Source organism: Convolutriloba macropyga, chromosome 14 (assembly GCF_964194025.1).
Source record: "Convolutriloba macropyga chromosome 14, txConMacr16.3, whole genome shotgun sequence".
Classification (NCBI taxonomy): Eukaryota; Metazoa; Xenacoelomorpha; order Acoela; family Convolutidae; genus Convolutriloba; species Convolutriloba macropyga.
The window spans coordinates 23,737,483-23,758,287 of NC_134481.1; the positions used below are offsets into that span (position 1 = coordinate 23,737,483).

Consider the following 20,805-nt stretch of genomic DNA (forward strand, 5'->3'; position numbering starts at 1 on the left):
TTCAGTAACTTATTAACAAATATATGAGGACAACTTTTTGGCCCCTGCGTCTAGAAAGAAGTGGATAATAAAAAGTGAAGGTCAAAAAAATTGAAAAATTTTCCACGTTTTGTCGAAAAAATGCTAATATTCGTGATGTTAAAATGTTGAAACCATTCCACTACCACTAGAAACTATAGAGTAACCTAATATAAAACCCTAGAGGAGGTTCGTTGACGCTTAGGTCTGAAAAAACTCAAAAAATTACAAAAACTTTCGAAAAGATTAAAAATGTGAAAATTAGTATAAATTGCGTGTTTAGCGATCGGTTGTTCGTCAGTAGCCACGAGAGGCGCGAAGAGGGGGGGGGGGGGGGGTTGTACACCAGGGGTCTGATGGGGAGGGGGTGGGCAGCAGTGGGGTGAAAGACAAAAGCGCGATGGGGGGTTGGGGCAATAGGGGGTACTCAACAGTGGGGGGTGTCGCCAACCTCTAAGAACCGCCATTCACAACATAAGTATTAGTATCCAGATTAACTTGAGCTGAAACGGAGCTGAAGAATTCCAAGATTACCTAATGCCCGCTGGGAGCTAACTGTTTTTCCTGCTTTTGAGGACGAAAAAAGCCTCAGACGAAAAATCGGTCAAGCGAAATATCGCGTCAAAAAATAATTTGGGGTGACTTATTTAGGACCAAAAAATCTCAAAATGACCTTTTCACCTTTAACATTACCAGAAGTTCCTAATTACTATACATTACGAACGAAGCTTCTGTGAAAGTCCAATGTTCGAAAACAGAAGTCAACAATCGAAAACGGAGGTAATTGCTCGAACAGAAAGATTTCAAAATTAAAGTCATCAACAAACTTGCTTTCTGCTGAAAAAAATTAGCCGGTAGAATATCGGAAACGACTGGAATCGTGGTACAAAATAATCTCTACTCTAACTTGGACAAAATCAGAATATTGAAAATAAACACCAGAAATAAAAAATATAGTAGACCAATATAACATAAAAGTGTTAAAAATTTTTCAGTTCAGGGGTGTGTGTAGGTGCTGGTGGGGGGGGGGGGGGGGGGGGTTGGTAGGTGGGGGCAGGTAGGTGATTTTGGGGGGCGAAGGTAGGTGGGGTGGTGGGTAGGTACGTGGGGGCGCCGTAGGTAGGTGGGTACGTGGGGGGAGGTACGTTGGGGGTATGGGGGGAGGTATTTTGGTGGGGGGGTAGGTATGTTGGGGGGGGGTTAGGTACGTGGGGGGTAGTTTTTAGGGGGCGGGGTAGGTAGTTAAATGGGATCAAATTTTCTCAAATTGACCTCTTCACCTTGAATTACAGACTGTTACCAATTGCTATAAAAAACAAACTAAGCTATTGTTAAAGTCCATTGTTCAAAATTAGAAGTCAACAATCAAAACCGAGGTAAAAGCTCGAATAGAAAGAAGTCAAAACTCAAGTCATGAACTTGCTTTCTGCTAAACAACATAGCCGAAAGAATTCCGCAAACGACTTGAAGGATAAAATAGCCCACACTTATGACTTTACACCTACAACAACTATTGTGAAACTTGAACATCCGCAATTGCCATAAAAAATTGAGGAAGAATAGAAACGGTATTCAAAACCTTAAAACAAATTGAAAAAAATCTAGAAAAAAACAACGACTCTTTTAATAGTACAAGGAAACCCAAAGCCGAATAACGTTTCTTTGCAATTAGAGCAATGAGAGACTTGCAAATCAATGGGCATTTTGTAATAGGATAAGAAAATCGTCTAAGTATAAAATAAGAAAAACTGGAAAAAAAATAAGAATTATGTTTTAAAAATTCTTAATTTTTCTGTTAAGTTTCCTAAGAAAAAAAAAGATATATACCAGGAAACTTTAGCCAATTGGTACGTGAAACTTCTTTAAGTAACAAGCTTCTTTCCAAATCCCACTCAAAGTATTAAAACAAAAACTACTTGAAACCTTCAATTCCTATCGAAAAAAGACTAAAACTAATACAATATCATAATCAAACCCATAACCATCAAAAGTTGGAAAAAAACTGCTTTTAAAAGCCGCACGTGAACAAAAAAATTTCGCTCGCTTAGAAAAAATTCTTCACACATCAATTTCTCGCTCTCTCAAAAAAAGCAGTATTAACAAAAACCATTCTTTTTTCGCTCCTTTCTTCACTTTTGTTCGGCACCAAAATCATTCCAATTTTTTTAAGCGTTTCATTTCCCGCTTCTAAAATCACTCCAATAAAATTGATTTAAAAAAGACTTCTCCAATTCTCCACTTTGAGTCGTAAAAACTTGTAAAATATCAATACTCCTCTTCAAGTCGTGAAAAAGACCAACAGGACTAATAAAATTGCTACAAACTTCGTTTGAGAGCAATTAAAAACTAGCAGTGCGGGGATATATTCCGTTTTGCCCACCAGTATTTTACGCCCCCTGTTACAAATTATATGATGTTAAATAGCGCGTTACTATGAAGTAAATAGCACGTGACCTGGAAGCGTAAAAATTATAGGTCCAATAAGCTTGGTTGCAGGAGGTAAAACAGAATAGGTCCCAGTGCCAAAGGATTAGTGCGTTTTTTGTTAGGACAACTCTTGAAGCTCAAGAAAAAAAGCCCTGGCCATCGCTTTCTTATTTGACCGCCATCGACGTCCAATGACAAAAAAATCACTAAAAGCGATGATCTTCACGCGTTACTTTAAAACATAAGTTACGTTGCTGGATAAGCATTAGAGAAATAGAAGACCTCGAATTGGCTCATTCCAATGCCTGTGAATTGCTCCTGAAGCGAATACACCTACCTAACAACTGCCTTTAAAGGAAAATTACACTCCAGCCCATGGTTACTTCAGTGAATACTTTAAACAGTAAAACTCGTTTGGGATATATTCTGCTTCGGCCCCCAGCTTTAAAACATAAGTTACGTTGCTGGATAGGCATTACAGAAAGAAGAGGCCTCGAATTGGCTAAGTGCAATGCCAGTGAAACGCTCCTGAAGCGAATACACCCAATTTCGGTTCTATGATCGTGGTAAATTAACCAATCAACAAAGATATGTCAGTTTTGTTGATTTCGCTTGAAGACCGGGCTTTGTCTAATCACAGCCCTTTTTTCTTTTGTGACACCTATCAGCCTTTTGTTAGCCAGAAGTCAGTTAATAAATCAAAATTTAAAATAAATCTTTACCCTTGAAATCCAAGGTTTTTAGTACATCTTTTTATATACGTGTGACACTCACACTGCCCCCCCTCTTTACGAGAATAGAGTGCACCACTCACTCAAAATCAAACCATATTTTCTTTCACAGATCTTGTTATATGAACATCTTACTATAGAAAAAGTTTGTAGATTCATATGGAAAGTTAAATCATCAGTTTTGGTTGTTCAAAACTTTTTCTGCCTCGTCAAGCCCAAATATGTTGTAGGCTTCTCGTGCCGCGTAGGTTGTCAGAATTTAAAAAGCCCTGTTGATGGTCTTGAAAAATTCTTTGTCTCCACCAGCATCGGGGTGCGTCAACAGGCTCATTGTGTGGTAGTATTTTTTGATCTGATCTTTTGAAGCAGAAATTTTACCAACAAAAATTCGTATAGCGTTGCAGGCCAGTTCATAATGTTTTTGTTGTGAATCTCGAATAAACATTTCGCCGTGGCCTTTCTTTTGGCTTTTTCGTTTCTGAGAGTATTCTTTTGTCGATCAATGAGAGAATTTTTTCTTCGGCATTCGTTGGCCAAATACTAATTGGAGTTTTCCAGCTGCTCAAGCTTTGACCTCAATTGATCTTTCAGTCGCACTATTATTTCGATGGTTTTGCCCTTCTTAGCAGCTTTGACTTTCATATTGGCCAACTCTTGCTTCAATACTTCAATGGATTGCTCCTGTCCAGCATTTCTGACTGCCGCTGTCTTAAATTTATCTCGTAAAGCCTCACACTCGGCGCTCCATTTGAACAAAACTTACTTTGTCGCCTCTTTGATCTTATTGCAATAGCTTTCCAGTTCTTGTCGACGCTCAACGAGGTCTTTTTGAAGTGAAGAGTTAATATTCTTCAACTTCTCTAACTGCAAGCACTGGTTTTGCTGTTCCACTACTGTTTGCAGAGCTCGCGACCGAATATTGGCTTGTGCCAGATGTTCTAGCGTAGATACTTTCGAAGTCCGCGACAGACAAGAATCCACTCGGTACACTCCCGGGGAAATCGCTGAAGTAACGTCTCAAAATTCTGGCAAGTAGTACACACATTCATCAATCTGTGGAATCTCGTTACCCGCTATATTGGATAAAAAAACCTTTTTTGCTTCTAAAGTTTCTCGATATTTTCAATCTTGAACTCAAAATTTTTTCCTTTTTTCCTTACTTTCTGTTATCTGGTCTCGAACTCGAGACGTTCCTGTTTTTTCAGCATTGAACTCAAGACAAATTTTCTTGGTCTCGAAATCGAGACAACTTTTTTTCGTCTCGAACTCGAGACATTCCTTCTTTTTTTGATCTTGAACTCAAGGCAACTTATTTTTCTTTTTCTTTATTTTTTTTAAACAACTGACTTTGTGAGGACTCTTTTTCTTCAATCATTTATTAATTTGAGTAAATGAATTTATATACGTGTTCACGTTATGTGGTCAAGATTCCGCAATACTTGTTGCCAAGACGCTCCATTAATAACTAATCCTAAATAGATGCACAATTTAGGAGAAGTTTTCACAAATCGAAAATTGAGGTAGACTGATAAGACTTACACAGCAATGCTCTTCGCTTTTCTCCAAATGTATAAGCTTTCGGTTCTTAAATTCCGAAAAAAATGTTATTTCATTTGTTAATAAAATTCTTTTTGGAACTGGTCATTCCAGTGAATAAATATTTCATGACTGTATTTTCCATCCTAATCTCGGAATTCTTCCCGACTGATAATTCCTTTAATATCATTGCAAACTTTTTGAGCAGTTTGACTCTGTTTTAGGTTTGATGTGGTGAAAAAGCTGCGATGCAAATTTTCATCATTTACATTTAAGTTACTATTCATCGACCACTGATATATCTCACGCTTGAATTTCTTCAGCGTTTCTCCATATTGTTGAAAACTGTCGTCTTCTAATTTGACAGCAATTGGGTGCAGCGGGTTGCATGCAAGGATTGTATAATTATGATACAAATTATTTGTAACAGGGTTTATGTATCTAATTGAAATAAAAGTTTTGACCCTTTACTAACACAGGAACTTCTTTCGTGCAAAACGGAAGTTTGGTTATTGTTGCTACCATCTTGGCACATTTATGAACGAAAACACAGATCCTGCTCTTACAACGTGAGTTCCCTATTTGAAGAGCGTTACCGATGGATCAACAAAGTTTTCGATAATTCAATCATTGTTTGAATTTTCAGTTGTTGAATGTCGCATTGGAGCGTTCTAAATTTCAACAAAAAATCTTCCTCTCCTTGAGAAGTTCGAAATTAAAGGTGTCAACAACGCCTGAAAGAAACATTTCCAAGCTTATCTTAAGACTATCAGTTTTCAGTTCTGAACTTTCCTCGGAGTAAGAAACACCTGGAACTCCGGTTGTTTTCACCTGCTGTCCACACAAACTAATTGATTCTTCATCTAAGATTTCTAATTCAAAATCTTCATATTTAATTTTGTGTAAAAAATTTTCCGCTGATAAAATTGGTCTTGCTGCTACCAAAATTTTTGCAGGGTCCTCCTTATTACTTTATTAAAGTGTTTAATCGTTTGCCATGTTTGCTCACTTTGATTTTCAAAAAAATAGTTCACTAAGTTGTCTTCAAAATATGTGGTTTTGATGAAAACAGTTTTAGAGAAAGCTAGTGGATTCTTAAAATTAATAGGTTTCTTTGTAGCAGCTTCCCCCAAACTGTTCCCATGTAAGTTTTTGCATTGATTAACACAATTCCAATAAGATTTCCTCCTGTAGGTAAAACCCACTCTACAGGCTCTGCATACATATTGCCTTTGCGACCATTTTTTTCCATGAAACTTTGACTAAGCTTTTCGAAATAAGTGGTTTCGGCGGCCGGTCGTAAGACTGTTTCAAATACCGACCTGTTGACTTTGAAGATCCTATCTCCAAAACCTGGTATGCCCAAATTTTTATTCCGCCAAATGTGCCTACAAACTTATTTAAAGGGTTTATTGATTTTAGCAGTCTTGAATTCTCAGTGTAAAAAAAACAACATCGTCATATAGGTTGCTTTTTTAAGTGCCGACACTGTATATGCCGCTTCATACAACGTGAGTTCCTTTCTTGAAGAGCGTTACTGATGGATCAACAATGTTTTTGATAATTCAATCATTGTTTGAATTTTCAGTTGTTGAATGTCGCATTGAAGCGTTCTAAATTTCAAAAAAAATTATCCTCTCTTTGGGAAGTTTGAAATTAAAGGTGTCAACAACGCCTGGAAAAAACATTTCCATGCTTATCTTAAGATTATCAGTTCTCAGCTCTGAACTTTCATCGGAGTAAAAAACACCTGGAACTCCGGTTGTTTTCACCTGCTGTCTACACAAACTAATTGATTTTTCCTCTGAGAATTCTAATTCAAAATCTTCATATTTAATTTTGTGTAAAAAATTTTCCGCTGATAAAATTGGTCTTGCTGCTACCAAAATTTTTGCAGGGTCCTCCTTATTACCTTATTAAAGTGTTTAATCGTTTGCCATGTTTGCTCACTTTGATTTTCAAAAAAAATACTTCACTAAGTTGTCTTCAAAATATGTGGTTTTGATGAAAACAGTTTTCGAGAAAGCTAGTGAATTCTTAAAATTATTAGGTTTCTTTGTAGCAGCTTCCCCCAAACTGTTCCCATGTAAGTTTTTGCATTGATTAACACAATTCCAGTATGTTTTCCTCCTGTACGTGAAAACCACTCTACAGGTTCTGCATACATATCGCCTTTGCGCCCATTTTTTCCATGAAACTTTAACTATACTTTTCGACATAAGTGGTTTCGGCGGCCGGTCGTAAAACTGTTTCAAATACCGACCTGTTGACTTTGAATATCCTATCTCCAAAACCTGGCATGCCAAAATTTTTATTACGCCAAATGTCCCTACAAACTCATTTAAAGGGTATATTGATTTTAGCAGTCTTGGATCCTCAGTGTAAAAAACGACATCGTCATATAAGTAGCTTTTTTAAGTGCCGACACTGTATATGCCGCTTCATACAACGTGAGTTCTTTTCTTGAAGAGCGTTACTGATGGATCAACAATGTTTTTGATAATTCAATCATTGTTAGAACTTTCAGTTGTTGAATGTCGCATTGGAGCGTTCTAAATTTCAATAAAAAATTATCCTCTCTTTGAGAAGTTCGAATTTAAAGGTGTCAACAACGCCTGAAAAAAAAACATTTCCATGCTTATCTTAAGATTATCAGTTTTCAGCTCTGAACTTTCCTCGGAGTAAAAAACACCTGGAACTCGGTTTGTTTCCACCTGCTGTCTACACAAACTAATTGATTTTTCCTCTGAGAATTCTAATTCAAAATCTTCATATTTAATTTTGTGTAAAAAATTTTCCGCTGATAAAATTGGTCTTGCTGCTACCAAAATTTTTGCAGGGTCCTCCTTATTACCTTATTAAAGTGTTTAATCGTTTGCCATGTTTGCTCACTTTGATTTTCAAAAAAAATACTTCACTAAGTTGTCTTCAAAATATGTGGTTTTGATGAAAACAGTTTTCGAGAAAGCTAGTGAATTCTTAAAATTATTAGATTTCTTTGTAGCAGCTTCCCCCAAACTTTTCCCATGTAAGTTTTTGCATTGATTAACACAATTCCAGTATGTTTTCCTCCTGTACGTGAAAACCACTCTACAGGTTCTGCATACATATCGCCTTTGCGCCCATTTTTTTCCATGAAACTTTAACTATACTTTTCGACATAAGTGGTTTCGGCGGCCGATCGTAAAACTGTTTCAAATACCGACCTGTTGACTTTGAATATCCTATCTCCAAAACCTGGCATGCCAAAATTTTTATCACGCCAAATGTCCCTACAAACTCATTTAAAGGGTATATTGATTTTAGCAGTCTTGGATCCTCAGTGTAAAAAACGACATCGTCATATAAGTAGCTTTTTTAAGTGCCGACACTGTATATGCCGCTTCATACAACGTGAGTTCTTTTCTTGAAGAGCGTTACTGATGGATCAACAATGTTTTTGATAATTCAATCATTGTTAGAACTTTCAGTTGTTGAATGTCGCATTGGAGCGTTCTAAATTTCAATAAAAAATTATCCTCTCTTTGAGAAGTTCGAATTTAAAGGTGTCAACAACGCCTGAAAAAAAAACATTTCCATGCTTATCTTAAGATTATCAGTTTTCAGCTCTGAACTTTCCTCGGAGTAAAAAACACCTGGAACTCGGTTTGTTTCCACCTGCTGTCTACACAAACTAATTGATTTTCCCTCTGAGAATTCTAATGCAATATCTTTATGTTTAATTTTGTCTAAAAATTTTTCCGCTGATAAAATTGGTCTTGTTGTTACCAAAAATTTTATCAGGGTCCTCCTTATTACCTTATTAAAGTTTTTAATCGTTTGCCATGTTTGCTCACTTTGATTTTCAAAAAAGTAGTTCACTAAGTTGTCTTCAAAATATGTGGTTTTGATAAAAACAGTTTTCGAGAAAGCTAGTGAATTCTTAAAATTAATAGGTTTCTTTGTAGCAGCTTCCCCCAAACTGTTCCCATGTAAGTTTTTGAATTGATTAACACAATTCCAATAAGTTTTCTTCCTGTAGGTGAAACCCACTCTACAGGCTCTGCATACATATCGCCTTTGCGCCCATTTTTTTCCATGAAACTTTGACTATGCTTTTTGACATAAGTGGTTTTGGCGGCCGGTCGTGAAAGTGTTTCAAATACCGACCTGTTGACTTTGAAGATATTATCTCCAAAACCTGGTATGCCAAAATTTTTATTCCGCCAAATGTCCCTACAAACTCATTTAAAGGGTGTATTGATTTTAGCAGTCTTGAATCCTCAGTGTAAAAAACGACATCGTCATATAAGTTGCTTTTTTAAGTGCCGACACTGTATATGCCGCTTCATACAACGTGAGTTCCTTTCTTGAAGAGCGTTACTGATTGATCAACAATGTTTTTGATAATTCAATCATCATTTGAATTTTCAGTTGTTGAATGTCGCATTGGAGCGTTCTAAATTTCAATAAAAAATTATCCTCTCTTTGAGAAGTTCGAATTCAATGGTGTCAACAACGCCTGAAAAAAAAACATTTCCATGCTTATCTTAAGATTATCAGTTTTCAGCTCTGAACTTTCCTCGGAGTAAAAAACACCTGGAACTCGGTTTGTTTCCACTTGCTGTCTACACAAACTAATTGATTTTCCCTCTGAGAATTCTAATGCAATATCTTTATATTTAATTTTGTCTAAAAATTTTTCCGCTGATAAAATTGGTCTTGTTGTTACCAAAAATTTTTTCAGGGTCCTCCTTATTACCTTATTAAAGTGTTTAATCGTTCGCCATGTTTGCTCACTTTGATTTTCAAAAAAGTAGTTCACTAAGTTGTCTTCAAAATATGTGGTTTTGATGAAAACAGTTTTCGAGAAATTTAGTGGATTCTTAAAATTAATAGGTTTCTCTGTAGCGGCTTCCCCCAAACTGTTCCCAAACTGTTCACACGCTGGAACAAATCATTAGATCACGTTTTCCGCATAAAGAACTCAGTGCTATTTTCCAAAATTTGCTATCCTACTCAACTGATAGGGTAAACAAACAAATTAGATGGGGCATAGGAATTTGCTTTTTCGAACCAAATATGAGTCTGCTCATAAACTTTTTTTGAAAAGAAAGCTCAACCTTCACAACTTCAAACAGCGAAAACTTCATTAAACAGATTTTTTGATGTTGTCCAACCAACAAACACTCAAGTCAAGAAACTATGAAAAAAATCGGAGATATTGAAATTAATGTAAATAATCAAAAAAAATTTAAATTAAAATCGAGTCAAAATACAATATTAAGAAACCTTGTTCATAAATGGAAGAAACTTCCAAGAGTTATAAGGGAAAAATCAAAGAAAAACTTAAAAGAAAATTTTACGAGAAAAGATGCAAAAAAGACACGGCGAATTCCAATGGCCAGAAAATTGAAAGCTTTAAAATTGTATTTTTTTATAGTTCACAAAAACCAGAATCTGAACCTTAGCTTTTATTTAGTTATTCAAAGGAAAGATGTAAACTGTTTGATTTATAATATTACAACATGTAACTTTTAACCTTGTGGTTATTCGAATTTCCATGTTTGAGATCTGAAAACAATTAGCAAAAATATAACTCTGTGCGGCATTTGACTTTATATCCAGTATAATTCAAGCAACCTTGACTTAAAACATTGATCTCGTTTCGATAAGATCAGAAAACAACATTCAAGCCTCGTTGAGAATAACAATTCCAAGCTATCCTTCTTCGGTGCATGTTCTGAAGTGTTACTTACGAATAACATTTGCAGAGTTGATAAAGAATCACGAGTCCCGCTGAAAACTCCTCCATTGACTTAGAATTTATTTTTGCTAAAATCTGGTCTGCTAATTCTGACCATTTTGTCGGAAAATCCTGTTTGCATATTGACTGAAAAGCTGTTGATAATTGGTTCCTGAAACAAATTTCCGGTAACTTTTTGAAAATCGAAGCTGACAGCAGCTAGATTACGAATTCTGCATAAACTTTAAGAACATACCTTAAAAGTTTTGGAGATCTCGCAATAGCTTCCACGATAACGCTGCGGATGAAGATCTTATCATTTTCATGAATCGCAAAAGGCAGTTGGTCATCGACATTTTTAACTTCTTTTTCTTCCCAATAATTAGTTATCATGTTTTTGAAATAAATTGCAGCTGAAACACGAAGATTCTCTCATTTACAACATTCATAACGATACCTACAATTATTTATAAACAATAACATTACCCGCTTGTCTGGTTGCGTGTTGTACTTGGTCATTTGTTACTACTTTCAAAATGCTTGGAGCGAAATCAATAATTTTGAAAATCTGAAACAAACAAAATATTAAAACCAGATGACATAACTCAGAAAAAAAAAATTTTACCGTGTCAAGTGCCGCTTCTGCATCCTTCTGCAACTCTGGGTCGAGAGAGCTTTGGAACAGACTACAAATTCGTTCTACATCCATTTCAAACTCAACAAATCAACTCATCAAATCTGGAAACAGAATTATTACAACAGATTGCAGCAGAATGTTTGCAGTTCTTATCCAACGAAAGAAAAGGCTAAATTACAATATCCGCCTATATATCAATGAATATATCTGCTTTACCTGAAAACCTGGCGATACACCCCTCGGCGTTGCAGAAGTCTTGCGCCGTATTATAAGTATTACAAAGCGCATTGAAAATCATTTGAGTTAGCTTGAAGGCAATGCAATAGTCAGCTCTGCTAGGGCAAAAGTGTGGGATTGCATATTCTATTCATTCAACTCAGCCAGCTTATAATGCTACTGACAATGAGGCCGTACTCCTAATAGATGAAAAAAATGCAATTCGCTTTCAATCGACAATTAGCTTTAGAAAGATTTGTCCTGCTTTAAGCAAGGTGACTGAAAAATAGGATCTTTTCCGTTTGTGCCCCCCAGAACGTTATGCTCCCCCCAGTGACAGAGCACGTGTCATTATATAGTAAATCATTATGTAAAAATATTGCACGTGCGCCTGGGGGTTGCAAATAATATGCACCCACTAAGCTGGGGGGCACAAACGGAAAAGATCCGAAAATTAATTTGCAGACCAATCCGACTTCTTCGAACCACCGCATGCCTGTAGTCCTCAGAAGGCACCCTCCAGAGAGATCCTATTGGCTTGGCAAAGGAAAGCGTAGCCATAAACTCGAACGTAACGCAAAAACGGTACAAGGAAGACCGCAGTGTGATAGCAAGTTAGGAGAACCAACCCTAGTTCTTCATGGATTGAATTGTTGAACAATTTTTGATTTCAAAATTACGATTTTGCAAAAGCAGTTCAGTGATTCTAAGTTTTGAAGGAACTCTAACAAAAACTGAATATATGCTGATCAGAAGTAATACTCCTTACTGCTATATTAAACTTCCAATGGACGACAGGCAAATTTCTCAAGCACCTGATTACTTCGACTCCTTGTACTAGGGATTACTTGTCAATCTTCTACAGAACTTAAGGCGTACAACGGAGTCAGTGTATCAGTTACAATTTAGCCCATCCGATGGTACACCAAAATCAGACCACATTAAAGCGCTTCAATGGCTGTCCATAAAAAAACAAGTCCTCAAAAAAAATATTTAGGCATCGGTTGGTTCAACATCCATGAAAAACTGAGGGGTATCTTGGAATTAGTTTTTAGTAGCAGTAGCAATGATAAGAAAAGATGAAAAAATTTGATGGCTCTTCATGTACGTTTAACTTGGGCAAAATTCATTCAGTATTGAGGTTTTATAAGTCAAATAACTTGCCGTTTGAAACAGCACAACTTTTCTGAATTTTATTTGTTTGAAATTTAGTTTTTTTTTATCCTTTTCGAGGTTGTATATAATGTATATTTTATATATAAGGCGTAAAACAAAATTTAAAAAAACATAACCGACTAACGTCGGGCGAATTGCTCTCAAACGACCGGCGAGCGGTTGGCTTCGTCAGTAGCTAGCCACATTTTATTGAAGCTAGCGTTAGCTTGATTCGACTCTGCAACTTTTAGTTTTCTAGCTTTGTGAGTGAACAAATAAAAAAAACTTATATTTAAAAAATTTGCCAAATATTCCAAAATTTAAGAGAAGCTTCCAATTTTCGCAGTGAAAATGTTCAAAACTACTTTTCTCCTGAGTTATGTCAAGAAACCGATCTTATTTGTTCCATTAATCTAGAAACTATGCGACAGCTTGTCAAAAAGCTTTGGAGGAGGTCCCTAGGACCCTAGTGCCGGAAAAAATAATAAAAAGTCAAAAAAAACTTGAAAAAATTGCAAATAAATTTAAAATTTCTGGTCATAAAATCTTGAAAAACCTTCCATTACATCTAGAAGCTATGCTGTAACCTAGGCTCAAACTCTAGATGATTTTACGTAGATGTTGAGGTTGGAAAAACCAATAAAATGACAAAAAAATTCAAAAAAATGAAAAAAATTAGAAGTTGCAAAAGTACTGCTAAAATATGTGATAAAATTGTATCTAATCCATGGCCAACAGACATTTTTCCGTAGCTTATTATCAAAACCTAACGGAGATTTTCTTTTAGGCTGAAAAACTGACAATAATGACATATAAACTGGCAATAGCGATAAAAAAACTGACAGTATATGTTGAAAAAATTTAAAATTTGCAAGTTTTGTCAAAAAATGCTGAAATTTAATGTGTTGAAATCCGGAAAAAAAATTTTAAATTTTTTATAAAATATACAGTACCAATTTTTGAACCCGAGATGAGTTTGCTCGAGTCTTGAGGCCGGAGAATCCCGACAAACCGACAAAAACTTAAAAGGTGACTGAAAAATAGGATCTTTTCCGTTTGTGCCCCCCCCCCAGAACGTTATGCTCCCCCCAGTGACAGAGCACGTGTCATTATATAGTAAATCATTATGTAAAAATATTGCAGGTGCGCCTGGGGGTTGCAAATAATATGCACCCACTAAGCTGGGGGGCACAAACGGAAAAGATCCGAAAATTAATTTGCAGACCAATCCGACTTCTTCGAACCACCGCATGCCTGTAGTCCTCAGAAGGCACCCTCCAGAGAGATCCTATTGGCTTGGCAAAGGAAGGCGTAGCCATAAACTCGAACGTAACGCAAAAACGGTACGAGGAAGACCGCAGTGTGATAGCAAGTTAGGAGAACCAACCCGAGTTCTTCATGGATTGAATTGTTGAACAATTTTTGATTTCAAAATTACGATTTTGCAAAAGCAGTTCAGTGATTCTAAGTTTTGAAGGAACTCTAACAAAAACTGAATATATGCTTATCAGAAATAATACTCCTTACTGCTATATTAAACTTCCAATGGACGACAGGCAAATTTCTCAAGCACCTGATTACTTCAACTCCTTGTACTAGGGATTACTTGTCAATCTTCTACAGAACTTAAGGCGTACAACGGAGTCAGTGTATCAGTTACAATTTAGCCCATCCGATGGTACACCAAAATCAGACCACATTAAAGCGCTTCAATGGCTGTCCATAAAAAACAAGTCCTCAAAAAAAATATTTAGGCATCGGTTGGTTCAACATCCATGAAAAACTGAGGGGTATCTTGGAATTAGTTTTTAGTAGCAGTAGCAATGATAAGAAAAGATGAAAAAATTTGATGGCTCTTCATGTACGTTTAACTTGGGCAAAATTCATTCAGTATTGAGGTTTTATAAGTCAAGTAACTTGCCGTTTGAAACAGCACAACTTTTCTGAATTTTATTTGTTTGAAATTTAGTTTTTTTATCCTTTTCGAGGTTGTATATAATGTATATTTTATATATAAGGCGTAAAACAAAATTTAAAAAAACATAACCGACTAACGTCGGGCGAATTGCTCTCAAACGACCGGCGAGCGGTTGGCTTCGTCAGTAGCTAGCCACATTTTATTGAAGATAGCGTTAGCTTGATTCAACTCTGCAACTTTTAGTTTTCTAGCTTTGTGAGTGAACAAATAAAAAAAACTTATATTTAAAAATTTTGCCAAATATTCCAAAATTTAAGAGAAGCTTCCAATTTTCGCAGTGAAAATGATCAAAACTACTTTTCTCCTGAGTTATGTCAAGAAATCGATCTGCAAGTTTTGAAAAACTTCGTTGGCTAGTAATGATAGTTAAAATCTCGCTAAAATTCAAGACGTTAAAATCGTCAAAACCATTTCATTGTCTCAAGAGACTATCCGGATCTTTTCCGTTTGTGCCCCCCCAGCTTAGTGGGTGCATATTATTTGCAACCCCCAGACGCACGTGCAATATTTTTACATAATGATTTACTATGTAATGACACGTGCTCTGTCACTTGGGGGAGCATAACGTACTGGGGGGCACAAACGGAAAAGATCCGACTATCCAGTACCACCGTTTCAAGCTTTAAATAGTTTTACTGTCTCAAAAAGACCCTTAAACTTGGAGCATGATAATAATTTTCCGAAAATGGAAAAAAATTGAATTTTATCAAAAAAGTGCTAAAGCTGGAGTCATTAAAATATTGATAACCATTCGACTAACTCTAGAAACTATGCGACAGCTGATCATTCAACCTTGAGAGAGTCCCTAGGACCCTGGGGCCGGAAAAACTGATAGAAAATTTGCAAGCAATAGCCAGGGGGCCGGCTGTGGTGATGTATCAAGGTTGATTATACAAAACGTGTTTGAAGGTAAAAATCGTGGTCGAAGATCAGCAATGAAGCAACCAAGATATTTGAAACTTAGGTGTGGTAACCTGTTGACAACATGCAGAAGTTTTTGGTTGCCAGTTTTTGGTAACTGACCTCCCTTTGTCAACTGCCATTGAACTTATTTGTTCCATTAATCTAGAAACTATGCGACAGCTTGTCAAAAAGCTTTGGAGGAGGTCCCTAGGACCCTAGTGCCGGAAAAAATAAAAAAAGTCAAAAAAAACTTGAAAAAATTGCAAATAAATTTAAAATTTCTGGTCATAAAATCTTGAAAAACCTTCCATTACATCTAGAAGCTATGCTGTAACCTAGGCTCAAACTCTAGATGATGTTACGTAGATGTTGAGGTTGGAAAAACCAATAAAATGACAAAAAAATTCAAAAAAATGAAAAAAGTTAGAAGTTGCAAAAGTACTGCTAAAATATGTGATAAAATTGTATCTAATCCATGGCTAACAGACATTTTTCCGTAGCTTATTATCAAAACCTAACGGAGATTTTCTTTTAGGCTGAAAAACTGACAATAATGACATATAAACTGGCAATAGCGATAAAAAACTGACAGTATATGTTGAAAAAATTTAAAATTTGCAAGTTTTGTCAAAAAATGCTGAAATTTAATGTGTTGAAATCCGGAAAAAAAAATTTTAAATTTTTTATAAAATATACAGTACCAATTTTTGAACCCGAGATGAGTTTGCTCGAGTCTTGAGGCCGGAGAATCCTGACAAACCGACAAAAACTTGAAAAAATTCAGGCTTTATAAAAAAAATTGACAAAATTTCTCATATTAAAAAATTGAAATTCATTCCATGGCAAATAAAATTAATTCAGTAACTTATTAACAAATATATGAGGACAATTTTCTGGTCCCTGCGTCTAGAAAGAAATGGATAATAAAAAGTAAAGGTCAAAAAAATTGAAAAATTTTCCACGTTTTGTCGAAAAAATGCTAATATTCGTGATGTTAAAATGTTGAAACCATTCCACTACCACTAGAAACTATAGAGTAACCTAATATAAAACCCTAGAGGAGGTTCGTTGACGCCTAGGTCTGAAAAAACTCAAAAAATACAAAAACTTTCGAAAAGATCAAAAAAGTGAAAATTAGTATAAATTGCGTGTTTAGCTATCGGTTGTTCGTCAGTAGCCACGAGAGGCGCGAAGAGGGGGGGGGGTGGGGGCGGGTTGTAAACCAGGGGTCTGATGGGGAGGGGGTGGGCAGCAGTGGGGTGAAAGACAAAAGCGCGGTGGGGGGTTGGGGCAATAGGGGGGGCTCAACAGTGGGGGGTGTCGCCAACCTCTAAGAACCGCCATTCACAACATAAGTATTAGTATCCAGATTAACTTGAGCTGAAACGGAGCTGAAGAATTCCAAGATTACCTAATGCCCGCTGGGAGCTAACTGTTTTTCCTGCTTTTGAGGACGAAAAAAGCCTCAGACGAAAAATCGGTCAAGCGAAATATCGCGTCAAAAAACATAGCCGGTAGAATACCGGAAACAACTTGAATCGTGGTGCATTATAATCTCTAACCTAACTTTACCGAAATCAGAACATCAAAATAGACAAGAAAAAAAACAAAAGTAGCCCAAAAAACCACCTTAAAGTGTTTCAAAAATGCCGACAATTTTTTAGGTGCGGAGGGGAGCTAGGTGGGGTGGGTGAGTAGACAGGTTGGGGTGTTGGGTAGTGCAGGGGCATTTGGGGGTAGGGGGTAGTTAGGTGAAGGGAGTGGGTAGATTGGGGGATAGGGGTAGGTGGGGTGGGGGTGTAGGTAGGTGGGTGGGTAGGTATGTTGGAGAGGTGGCTAGTGCCTGGGGTAGCTGGGGGGGGGGGGGGGTGGGGTGATAGCTAGGAGAAGAGAGGGGAAGAAGTAGGTGGGGCGTAAGTTGGGGGTGGGGTGCGGGGGCGTAGGTAGGTGTTTGGAGGGTAGATATGTGGTGCGGGGTTTGTGCGGTGTAGTTTAGATAATTTGGGGTGACTTATTTAGGACCAAAAAATCTCAAAATGACCTTTTCACCTTTAACATTACCAGAAGTTCCTAATTACTATACATTACGAACGAAGCTTCTGTGAAAGTCCAATGTTCGAAAACAGAAGTCAACAATCGAAAACGGAGGTAAATGCTCGAACAGAAAGATTTCAAAATTAAAGTCATCAACAAACTTGCTTTCTGCTGAAAAAAATTAGCCGGTAGAATATCGGAAACGACTGGAATCGTGGTACAAAATAATCTCTACTCTAACTTTGACAAAATCAGAATATCGAAAATAAACATCAGAAATAAAAAATATAGTAGACCAATATAACATAAAAGTGTTTAAAATTTTTCAGTTCAGGGGTGTGTGTAGGTGCTGGTGGGGGGGGGGGGTTGGTAGGTGGGGGCAGGTAGGTGATTTTGGGGGGCGTAGGTAGGTGGGGTGGTGGGTAGGTACGTGGGGGCGCCGTAGGTAGGTGGGTACGTGGGGGAGGTACGTTGGGGGTATGGGGGTAGGTATGTTGGTGGGGGGGGGGGGTTAGGTACGTTGGGGGTAGTTTTTTGGGGGCGGGGTAGGTAGTTAAATGGGATCAAATTTTCTCAAATTGACCTCTTCACCTTGAATTACAGACTGTTACCAATTGCTATAAAAAACAAACTAAGCTATTGTTAAAGTCCATTGTTCAAAATTAGAAGTCAACAATCAAAAACGGAGGTAAAAGCTCGAATAGAAAGAAGTCAAAACTCAAGTCATGAACGAACTTGCTTTCTGCTAAACAACATAGCCGAAAAATTTCCGCAATCGACTTGAAGGATAAAATAGCCCACACGTATGACTTTACACCTACAACAACTATTGTGAAACCTGAACATCCACAAATGCCATAAAAAATTGAGGAAGAATAGAAACGGTATTCAAAACCTTGAAACAAATTGAAAAAAAATCTAGAAAAAAACAACGACTCTTTTAATAGTACAAGGAAACCTAAAGCCGAATAACGTTTCTTTGCAATTAGAGCAATGAGAGACTTGCAAAACAATGGGCATTTTGTAATAGGATAAGAAAATCGTCTAAGTATAAAATAAGAAAAACTGAAAAAAAAAAGTAAGAAATATGTTTTAAAAATTCTCAATTTTTCTGTTAAGTTTCCTAAGAAAAAAAAGATATATAGCAGGAAACTTTAGCCAATTGGTATGTGAAACTTCTTTAAGTAACAAGCTTCTTTCCAAATCCCACTCAAAGTATTAAAACAAAAACTACTCGAAACCTTCAATTCCTATCGAAAAAAGACTAAAACTAATACAATATCATAATCAAACACATAACCATCAAAAGTTGGAAAAAAACTGCTTTTAAAAGCCGCACGTGAACAAAAAAATTTCGCTCGCTTAGAAAAAACTTCTTCACACATCATTTTCTCGCTCTCTCAAAAAAAGCAGTATGAACAAAAACCATTCTCTTTTCGCTCCTCTCTTCACTTTTGTTCGGCACCAAAATCACTCAAAATTTTTTTAAGCGTTTCATTTCCCGCTTCTAAAATCACTCCAATAAAATTGATTTAAAAAAGACTTCTCCAATTCTCCACTTTGAGTCGTAAAAACTTGTAAAATATCAATACTCCTCTTCAAGTCGTGAAAAAGACCAACAGGACTAATATAATTGCTACAAACTTCGTTTGAGAGCAATTAAAAACTAGCAGTGCGGGGATATATTCCGTTTTGCCCACCAGTATTTTACGCCCCCTGTTACAAATTATATGATGTTAAATAGCGCGTTACTATGAAGTAAATAGCACGTGACCTGGAAGCGTAAAAATTATAGGTCCAATAAGCTTGGTTGCAGGAGGTAAAACAGAATAGGTCCCAGTGCCAAAGGATCAGTGCGTTTTTTGCTAGGACAACTCCTGAAGCTCAAGAAAAAAAGCCCTGGCCATCGCTTTCTTATTTGACCGCCATCGACGTCCAATGACAAAAAAATCACTAAAAGCGATGATCTTCAAGCGTTACTTTAAAACATAAGTTACGTTGCTGGATAAGCATTAGAGAAACAGAAGACCTCGAATTGGCTCATTCCAATGCCTGTGAATCGCTCCTGAAGCGAATACACCTACCTAACAACTGCCTTTAAAGGAAAATTACACTCCAGCCCATGGTTAATTCAGTGAATACTTTAAACAGTAAAACTCGTTTGGAATATATTCTGCTTCGGCCCCCAGCTTTAAAACATAAGTTAGGTTGCTGGATAGGCATTAGAGAAAGAAGAGGCCTCGAAGTGGCTAAGTGCAATGCCAGTGAAACGCTTCTGAAGCGAATACACCCAATTTCGGTTCTATGATCGTGGTAAATTAACCAATCAACAAAGATATGTCAGTTTTGTTGATTTCGCTTGAAGACCGGGCTTTGTCTAATCACAGGCCTATTTTCTTTTGTGACACCTATCAGCCTTTTGTTAGCCAGAAGTCAGTTAATAAATCAAAATTTAAAATAAATCTTTACCCTTGAAATCCAAGGTTTTTAGTACATCTTTTTATATACGTGTGACACTCACACTGCCCCCCTCTTTACGAGAATAGAGTGCACCACTCACTCAAAATCAAACAATACTTTCATTCACAGATCTTGTTATATGAACATCTTACTATAGAAAAAGTTTGTAGATTCATATGGAAAGTTTAATCATCAGTTTTGGTTGTTCAAAACTTTTTCTGCCTCGTCAAGCCCAAATATGTTGTAGGCTTCCCGTGCCGCGTAAGTTGTCAGAATTTGATAAGCCCGGTTGATGGCCTTGAAGAATTCTTCGTCTCCACCAGCATCGGGGTGCGTCAACAGGCTCATTGTGTGGTAGTATTTTTTGATCTGATCTTTTGAAGCAGAAATTTTACCAACAAAAATTCGTCGTTGCAGGCCAGTTCATAATGTTTTTGTTGTGAATCTCGAATAAACATTTCGCCGTGGCCTTTCTTTTGGCTTTTTCGTTTCTGAGAGTACTCTTTTGTCGATCAATGAGAGAATTTTTTTCTTCGGCATTCGTTGGCCAAATACTAATTGGAGTTTTCCAGCTGCTCAAGCTTTGACCTCAATTGATCTTTCAGTCGCACTATTATTTCGATGGTTTTGCCCTTCTTAGCAGCTTTGACTTTCATATTGGCCAACTCTTGCTTCAATACTTCAATGGATTGCTCCTGTCCAGCATTTCTGACTGCCGCTGTCTTAAATTTATCTCGTAAAGCCTCACACTCGGCGCTCCATTTGAACAAAACTTACTTTGTCGCCTCTTTGATCTTATTGCAATAGCTTTCCAGTTCTTGTCGACGCTCAACGAGGTCTTTTTGAAGTGAAGAGTTAATATTCTTCAACTTCTCTAACTGCAAGCACTGGTTTTGCTGTTCCACTACTGTTTGCAGAGCTCGCGACCGAATATTGGCTTGTGCCAGATGTTCTAGCGTAGATACTTTCGAAGTCCGCGACAGAC

General features: G+C 36.9%; 1 protein-coding gene across 1 annotated transcript in view; it reads right to left on the reverse strand.

Moving 5' to 3' along the window:
- Nucleotides 1-10,431: 10,431 nt before the first annotated feature.
- Nucleotides 10,432-20,805, reverse strand: part of LOC142353713 (importin-8-like) — a 371,797-nt gene continuing 361,423 nt past the window's right edge. The window contains exons 2-5 of the mRNA XM_075406045.1: nucleotides 11,063-11,177; nucleotides 10,924-11,005; nucleotides 10,694-10,850; nucleotides 10,432-10,609 (exon numbers count right to left, since the gene is read on the reverse strand). Of these exons, the coding sequence (XP_075262160.1) occupies nucleotides 10,447-10,609; nucleotides 10,694-10,850; nucleotides 10,924-11,005; nucleotides 11,063-11,146 (486 nt within the window). The 5' untranslated portion in view covers nucleotides 11,147-11,177 and the 3' untranslated portion in view covers nucleotides 10,432-10,446. The remainder of the gene's footprint in view (nucleotides 10,610-10,693; nucleotides 10,851-10,923; nucleotides 11,006-11,062; nucleotides 11,178-20,805) is intronic.